The sequence below is a fragment of the Lynx canadensis genome, chromosome D1 (genome assembly GCF_007474595.2).
Source record: "Lynx canadensis isolate LIC74 chromosome D1, mLynCan4.pri.v2, whole genome shotgun sequence".
Taxonomy (NCBI): Eukaryota; Metazoa; Chordata; class Mammalia; order Carnivora; family Felidae; genus Lynx; species Lynx canadensis.
Window position 1 is genome coordinate 88,066,498 of NC_044312.2, and position 9,243 is coordinate 88,075,740.

Here is a 9,243-nt window from a genome sequence, read left to right on the forward strand (position 1 = left end):
TCTATATATTCAAATCCTGGCTCTGCGGCCTTTTGTTTTGTGACAGCAAACAACTTACTTGGCTTTTTATATCTTAGGTAGTTCACCTATATAATAATTATCTATCTCATAAGATTTGGGTACATTAAATGGAATAATATAAAACAATTAGCTTAGTGCCTTGATTTGTGTTTAATACAAAATAATAGCTATTACAAACCCTTACCTATTTTACTTATATTCTGAAATACCTATTTTCGGAATGACCTTCCTCTTGAAATTATTTAACCCCACATACCAAGTAGATATTGGTCATATTGTTCTTTTCTTCCAAGACCAAAAAGCCACTGAAGATATTAATCAAGGATACTTTCCTTCAAAGCTCTACTCTCCCTGCCAAATCAATCTTTCCTCTAGCTCCTAGCAACTCAGTTTGAAGTGCCTGGTCATACAATCATGGTTTGTACGAAATTCATGTTTGCATGGGAAGTTACAGTGGAAATACGGAATGTAAAAGGAAGGCTGTTTCTAAAGAGACCTTAGTTCAAAAGGAATACATGTGAGAAGAACTGATTCCAATTACAGCTCAGCTCAGCTCAGCAAAGCCAAAACATGTTTTATATTCCTTTTAGTGGAGAAATCTGAAAAAACTTGGAGACTAAAGCAGGTAAGTAGCAATATATCTGCAACCTATTTATATACTTTCCTGGGCATAAATTAGCAAATCAAATGAATGGGAAAGAGCTTGTTAATATCTCTTCCCAGAGTTGGACAATAATAGAAAGAGCACAAATTCTGGGGTCAAATAGACCTCAGTTCAAATCTTAGTTTTAACTGTTCTGTAAATGTCAAAATAGGGATGAAAGGTTTCCTTATTTTAGTATGCTCCTCTCACACTCTTAAAGACCCAGGTCTTTAATACTTGATCTTTCTAAATCATTAGACTATCAAACAACAATTTACTTGCACTAAAAATAAGAAAGAGGGTTGATACAGCAGGCAGTTTTTCAATTAAAAAACAAATCCTCTGAAAGAAATCACAATAGTTATCCTCAAGCAATCTTCCTATTAGTGAGTTTATTATAAAATATAAGGATACAAGGAGTTCAGCTTTCCCTTCTAATAAATAATCACATGGGTCCCCAGGCACTCAAAAATGGGACAAGCAGTAAAGCAAGAGTCCTTTTAGTAATATAGGCTTCCTATTTTCTTGGCCAAATATGAATGGTGAATTACAGATAATGTTGGTGAATTACAGAGTAGCATAGATGATAAGAAAACCAAAGTTATTTAACCTATTTATACTATAGTTACTAGATGAAGAAGGGAGACCCTGCATTCCCAGTACCTTTCAGAGACAAAACCATCCGAGGACATCTGGGCTCCAAATATTTCTTGAGATCATCCCAGGCCTTTTTAATAGCAGCATAATGGTCAATGTATCTTCCTACATCAGAGTAAGTATCTATGAAGAGAGATTTCCAACACTGATTCTTCTGTGTTTTCTCTTCCCTAAACAGATTTTAAAAAATGAGATTAAAAATCTTTTGAAATGAAATTAAACACTTACCAACATACTTTATTGGGAATTTGTGCTTACCTCTCCCTTCCTTTTCATTTATTTTAGCTACAAATGAAGACTAGATAGCAAAAGTGATACATACATCAAAAAATTCTACTGGAGTTATTGCTGGCAGGGTGGGATTATGAGTCACTTATTGTCTTATTTCTACTTATTCTTTCCCCTAAGTTTTCCCCTATGTCCTTAATGAAACACAATGTGAATAGTATATAAGGTATGAATTTCAACTTACTCCTTAAAACATCACAATTATAAAGTTTTAAAGCATATTATGTAGTTGTTTTACTTTAGAAAACATTTAGAATTTAATGACATAACGATACTAATACAATTTACCTACACACTGGGTTACCCAGAAAATCATGTAGCATTCAAAGTAATCACATGATTCAATCTCTCATTTGGTACAATTCCACATACATTTATTGAGTGTCTACTCAGCCATGGAGGACATTAAAAATGAGGCTTATTTTCTGCCCTCAAATAATGTATATTCTAATCAGGGGGAAAGAATGAAGCGTAGACTTAAGAGTCAGAAGTGGCACAGGATAAGGCAGCCACAAAGGGCCTTCCGGTATCATGCTAACGAGGTTGGACCTTATCCTGTAGGGAACGGAGAGCTACTGAAGGGTTTTAACAGGGGAGCTGAAAGAGAGAATTGTGATTGTGGTTTGGGAGGTGTGTAAACTAGAGGCACAAGAGATGAGTCAGGAGGGTTGTGAGGAGTTCTGGTAAGAGATGATGAACTGACCTAAAACGGGTAGCTAGATGAAATGAGAAAAAAGATTCAAGAAATATAGAGAGGCTAAAATCAGAAAGGGCTTGGTAATTGAATGAATGTAGAAACAGAAAGAGAGGAGATCTAGGATGATGCCTATTTCTGGCTTGGAAGGCCCAGGTGGATGGTACCACCATGAAGATGAGGAATGCAGGAGAATCGGGTTTAGGGATGGTGAAAACAACAATTCAGGTGTTGTTTGGGGGGTGGGGGGAGACAGGGGTTGGAAGGAAAATAATGTACATACATATTATCAAAACCATACAGTACCAACGAACTTATGAAAAACTAGTCTCCTCTTCTAAGTCCAACCCTTCAAAGGAAACTTTTGTTATTTCTGGAAGTTATAAGTCTAAACATTTATGCCTCTAGTCTTGATCTATAGATTTTATATCTATCTACTGATACCCCAAAGAAAAAGATCAGTTCAGACAATACTTAAAATTTCCTCTTCCCCATTCTTCCTCCTCCCAGGGTTTGATAGCCTATTATTTTTAGTTCTACTGAGTAACTTGCAGCTTTAAATAATATACTTAGACCTTTACTTCTTGCTTTGCCAACTTGCCAGGACTTGATTCCCTCAATCTAAGAAATAGATACTGACAACCCTACCTTTTCTTTTGTCTTTCCCAACGCCACCTTCTGTCAACTACACTTTCATTCTGTCAAGTTTATTCACATTTACTGAACTCAGAAAACCCTTGTGGGTCATCCAATGGAAAAGGTCCAGCAGGCGGTTGCGATCTCCGTGGGGATGTCAGGGATGGACATTCAGGTTTGGGAGTTAGGAGCACACAGGCAGCCACTATAAACAGCAACATGCATGCAGAATTCATAGAGGGAGAAGAGCAGTGGCCCAAGGACAGAAGCTTAGAGAACACCAGCATTTACTGGGAGGCACAAGGAGAACAATCAAAGGAGATAAAGAGAGAAGGGTTAGAGAGGAGGATCCGGACAGACTAGTGTTACAGAAGCCAAGGGACGGATTTCAGAAATACATATTTCCTGAATACTCACTCAGATATCAGCCAGTATTTTTTGCAATGTCTTCTCCACAGCGGATCATGACTTGATAGCTGGCTAAGCCTTCGACTGACATAGCAACAACTGGCAGTAACCAGATTCAAGGTTAGTATGAAAGAAAATAAGAAAACAGTTTAGAAATAAAGATAAAAATACTCAGTGTTGTTTTATTTTATTCCTTTTACGTTTCTTATTTCCCACTTTCCACCCTTATAATTGCAAAACAGTATTTTCTAAAACCTGTTCAGCATGTTAGCTACTATAATTACCTTGTGAGTGGTGAAATCTTAACTATTTGAGTTCACAAATAAACCCCCCCCAAACCTCTACAACTATAGTTTTCGTATGAAAGTCTATAAAACATAAACTTTTGGAGTTGTTAATTTCAAATCAAAGAGTTTTCATGCACTTATTATTGGGGCAGTACTTCTACATACAGGAAGAAATGTTATTCAGATGTAAACAAAAAAGAAATGTTAAGATCTGCAAGACATTTGATATTTTTTTTTTAATTTTTTTTTTCAACATTTATTTATTTTTTGGGACAGAGAGAGACAGAGCATGAACGGGGGAGGGGCAGAGAGAGAGGGAGACACAGAATCGGAAACAGGCTCCAGGCTCTGAGCCATCAGCCCAGAGCCTGACGCGGGGCTCGAACTCCCAGACCGCGAGATCGTGACCTGGCTGAAGTCGGTCGCTTAACCGGCTGCGCCACCCAGGCGCCCCAAGACATTTGATATTAAATACATAAGCCTTTTGTCTTTTTTGTTCCAATTTTTTCTTAAAGGAAAGAAATATTGCAGCCAAAACCAATTTTAATTATAGCAACTATTGGAAAGCCCATCTCTAAAATACGTCAGAATCATTATAGTTCTGATTCAGTATCCATAGTGATCCAAGTTAGTATCAGCTGCTCAAAAACATGGAATATTAGAGATAAATAATTTTCTTATTATATAGAGACTTCTAATACAATAGTGCTCCAGTCCTATAAAGCCTACTCTACTTAATTAATTTGCAAAAAGAACCTAGGATTAGGAAAATGGATTTCGGTCCTTTCAGAAGATGAATCACAGGTTGTAGAAAAGCCGATATTCAAAGATCTCAGCTGCGCAATAGGTAATCAATTAAGGGAATCTTAAATTACATGGGGCTTGTCAAAGCCATGACTGGGGCATGTGAGAAACCAACTGATGGTAAATAATATAATAGCCTTTGTTCAATTTTCAGATTTTACACAAACATCATCCTGATCCTTTTCTTCCAAGCTCAGGAGGTGCCCAAACTAATATTTGCAAACATAGGAATCCCTCCAGTTTTGTGAATTTGGAGTTCATTCCTTCTTTTCTTGATCCTTCTCTCTCTACTGTCCCAAGAGGTGAACAACATAAAAGAATCTCTGGAATAAGCACCAAAGGTGATTTTGATGTACGTGAAGGATGAGAAATACTGTTCTAGACATTCTGACTCTGTTAGCTTGGGGTAAGATCTGTATCTCAAGCATGTGTATGTTTAAAAAGTGTCACATGTTGGGGCCCCTGGGTGGCTTAGTCCATTGAACATCAGACTCTTGATCTAGGCTCAGCTCATCATCTCACAGTACGTGAGATCAAGCCCGCATCGGAGCCTGCTTGGGATTCTCGCTCTCCCTATCTCTCTGCCCCTCCCCTGCTTGTTCTCTCTCTCTCTCTCTCTCTCTTTCTCTCTCTCTCTCTCTCAAAATAAACTTAAAAAAAAGTGTCACATATAATTCTGATACACAGTGAGGGTTAAGAATGAATAGTACACAATAAATCATCGGGAAGAGATCCACATTGTGCAGCTAATATTACACAATGATCCCAACAGACTACCCCAATCCAACACCATCCAGTTCAGTAAATATGTATCTAAAACTCTGGAGCTCAGCAATAGGCAAGACACTTGGCAAAGTGGGGCTGTATAGTGCAGGAAAGAAGTTGTAGTACACTGGAAACTTTTTTGTAAATAAAATGTGATGTTTGTGACAGTTAACTTTATGTGTCAACTTGCCTGCGCCAAGGGATAGATACCCAGATAGCTGGTTAAACATTTCTGTGTGTGTGTGTGTGTGTGTGTGTGTGTGTGTGTGTGTATAGATGTTCTGGAAAGGATTAGCATTTGAAATGGTGGACAATGTGGGTGGGCATCATCTAATCCATTGAGGGCCTGAATAGAACAAAAAGGTTCTTCTCTAAAGCATTTAAAATAAAATCTGATCCCCTCATCTTGGCTCACAGGGTCCTGCATGATCTCACCAGTCTCTTCTCAAGCCATTCTGCCTGTGAGTCACTCCCTAACTCCCACAACACCATTCTAGCACCTCCAACAGGCTATGTTATTGTCCAATCAGCTTCTGAACACACTGTTCCCTCTGCCAGGACTGCTCTATGCCCTCCTTCATATACGACAACTCCTTGCAATGTGAACTGATCATCCCTCCCTCCCATTCCTTTACAGAGGAACTGGTTTATTTCCTTCATAGCAAACAGCATCTCTTGTAATTATGCACTTTGTTTTCCCATCTTGCCCACACAACTGTAAAACTTCGTAAGAGAGGCCTCTCTGTCTTGTTCACTGTTATATCCCCAACATTTAACTGGCTGGCACACAGCAGACACTGAAAACAATCTACTGAATAAATGAAGAATACTAAGATAAACAAACAGTCTTTACCTTTTGAGAATTTTAAAAAATGTTTATTTATTTATTTCAAGGAGAGACAGTGAGAGAGAGAGAGAGAGAGAGAGAGAGAGAGAGAGAGAGAGAACATGAGGGAGGGGCAGAGAGGATCCCAAGCGGGCTTGGAGCTGTCAGCATAGAGCCTGACCCTGGGCTCAAACTCCACTGGAACTCACGGCTGTGAGATCATGACCTGTGTGGAAATCAAGAATCAGATGCTTAACTGACTGAGCTCCCCAGGCACCCCAAGACAGTCTTTACTTTTAAGAAGTGCACAAATCTAGGGGTGCCTGGGGGGCTCAGTGGGTTGAGGGTCCAACTCTTGATTTCGGCTCAGGTCATGCTCATGATCCCAGGGTTGTGGGATCGAGCCCCACGACAGGCTAGATCTATGCTGAGCATGGAGCCTGCTTGAGATTCTTTCTTTCTTCCCCTCTGGCCCTCCTCCCACTCGTTCCCTCTTTCTAAAAAAAATAAAATTTAAATTAAAAAAAAAAAGCACACTATCTGGTATGGCAAATAAACTCTGCAAAAGAAAGAAGAAGGTAGAGGAATCAGGAGAGAGGGTCTTAAAGAAATTCCATCTTGCCAGGTTGAGAAAAGGCAAGCAAGGCTTCCAGGCAGGGTCAAGATCTTAAGCCACTGAACAAAAAAACAACAAGTGTGCAGTATGCTGGCAGAGGTCTGATTTGGCTAGAGTGGTTTGTGCCAAATTGATAAGGACCATAAACGCTCCCAGAAGTTTAGGTTATAGTCTGTAAATAAACAAGAAGTATCATAGGTTAAGGAGAATGACAGCCAGATCTGTCTTAGAAAAATCACTCTGGCAGCAATGTGTGTGTGTGTGTCTTAGATTTCTAAGAGGCTATATAGCAACAAAATATTGCAGATGAAAACAGTTTGCTCCTGGAACAGCCTTTTCCAAAGAAAAGACAAACGTTATTTCTCTGCTTTAAGTACCAGCCTGGGTAGAGAAAAATTTATTTTCTTGAAAAACAAAGTTACAGGCACTAATATAGATAGCAGCCAGAAACTGGAGTTATCCCTCTCTCGCCACATAGCTAGGCAAGCCAACAATTATTATTAATAAATCCAAGAATGCTGTATTTCTAAAAGAATTTCTGATAACACAGGGCGCAATAATCAAATGGTTAGAATCCAGTTGGTAATACAAAAAAACAAATCAAAACAAAACAAAACGAATCTTGCCTACCCATCCTTAAGAGGGCGATTTTGCCTCCTCTGCAAATATATATGGTGGCACAAGAAAGACAGAGCCATGCCACCAGCTGTCAAGGGTGTAAACAACGCCATTTCTTCCACCATCCCTGACAGTCCCGAGCGCAGAAGGAACTGGGCACTTAACCACCCTTACCAGCAACCGGTGTTTATTTTTGGAACGGATGCTGGTAATGTGGGAAACCCAAAGCGTACAGGGGAGAAGACGGTCACCTGTATCGCACCACCGGAAGTCACTACCAAAACACAAAATCCAACATGCAACCGTGAGGAGGAAAGCTGGCAGCAAAACAATTATCAAGCATAGATGTCCGAAAGTGAGCCCTGCTAGATATTATGGTACCACGTAAGTCGCACCTGGGGGCGGGTCAGAGGGTCGCCTGGCTCCTTCCCTCCGGCGCCCCACCTGCCCACTACTGCGTCCCAGTCCGCAGGCCCTGGTCCAAGCAGGAAAGAGCACTTGGCCTGGATAGGGGCTTTTCCAAAGCATCCAGGGCTGGGCCAGATCGGGCCGAAACCAGCGGGGCGGGCGGCGGGTACTGGGCACTGGGGTTGGCGGGGCAGCAGCGGGGAGCAATACCTCCCCGATCTTACAACTGGGCCTCGCCGAGGCCTGGGAGAGAGGACTCTCGTCGCTCCTCAGGCCTGGGCCCTGGACGGGAGGAAGATCTAAAGGCGGGGCCCTTTCCGCCCCCGTCTCGCCCAGGCCCTGGGGTGGCTCTGCAGGATCAGGGCTGCCCTGGCGTCACCTTCTGGCTGACGCGGGAGTCCAGGTCCGGTCGGCTAGCCGGGCCTCCGTCCCTCCTGTCTCACTGCCTTCCCCCCCCCGTGACCCCACCCCTGCCATGCGCGTCGTCCCATTACTTGATTAGGTCCCGGTAGTCCAAGAAGGATAAGATGAGGAGCAGGGGATCGGTCGGCAGCGATTCTAGGGTCAGCGGTGCCGACTGGGTCTCCATCGCCGCCATCTTGCCTGGCCCGGTGCAGGCCTGGCCCCGCCCCGGTCCCGCCCAGACCCCGCCCCCCGCCGCCACCGCCCGAGCCGCTCCCCAGCCGCTGGTACAGGTTTGTTATGTAACCGCCAGGACAGCCCCGCCCACAGGGCGGATCGAAGGGGCGGCTCCCGGTAAGGCTCCACCCCCGCCCCGTGGGCCCCAGGCCAGTGCAGTAGGACCCGCTGCTTCGCGGATCACGGCTCCGCTACGGTGCGCGAGCTCTGCAGGCTGTCTCCCATTCCCCGTGACATCTCCCGCACTCTCTCCTCCCACTCCAGTCCCTAAACTTGCCCACCCCGAACCCCTTTCAGCCTTTGTTCCCAAAGACTTTTGTCTGCCTGGCTCTCTCTAGCCCTCCCGCCCCCGTATGTGAAATTTTACACCCGGTATCCTCGGAGACAGGCCCCAAATCTCACCCTAAGTCCTCTCCGCCCTTGACCCCCAAATCCTTCGCTCCTCTTAGTCTTCCAACCTAGAAACTTCGTTTTTCCGGTCAGCCTCCCTCGCCCCGCGTGTCCCTAGCACACAACAGGGCGGCTCTGAGCCTTGTCCATTCAGTAGGCGCAGAGTTGGGAAATTAGCCAGAGGTGCCAGGCTCCTTCCGAATTGGGGAAATGATTGTTGAGGGCATTATTTTAACCACCTCCCCAAGTTATAGGTGCACAGGTACTGGATCTAAAGGTCAGACGCTTTCACTTAATTTGGTCGTCAAGGTTATTCAGCCTATTAGGGCAATGCAAAGTGTGTACTAAATGGATTTCCCCCCCAAGGTTTAATCTCAGCAATGTTAAGTATCCTGGGTGTGAAGGGATGAGCCAAAACCGCTAGTGGGCGTAACTGAGGCATGGCGGTTGCCCATTGTTAGCTTCGCCAAGGTGGTACAAAAGTGCTGGTGGGAGAAGTGAATATACACTTACCTGAATCCTTCTTTTCCCTTGCTTTTCCAA

The 9,243-nt window shown here is 43.1% G+C and overlaps 1 protein-coding gene across 1 annotated transcript in view; it reads right to left on the bottom strand.

Annotated features, from left to right (window-relative positions):
- Nucleotides 1-8,304, bottom strand: part of FBXO3 (F-box protein 3) — a 32,384-nt gene extending 24,080 nt beyond the window's left edge. The window contains exons 1-3 of the mRNA XM_030331406.1: nt 8,166-8,304; nt 3,357-3,446; nt 1,328-1,491 (exon numbers count right to left, since the gene is read on the bottom strand). Of these exons, the coding sequence (XP_030187266.1) occupies nt 1,328-1,491; nt 3,357-3,446; nt 8,166-8,269 (358 nt within the window). The 5' untranslated portion in view covers nt 8,270-8,304. The remainder of the gene's footprint in view (nt 1-1,327; nt 1,492-3,356; nt 3,447-8,165) is intronic.
- Nucleotides 8,305-9,243: the final 939 nt, after the last annotated feature.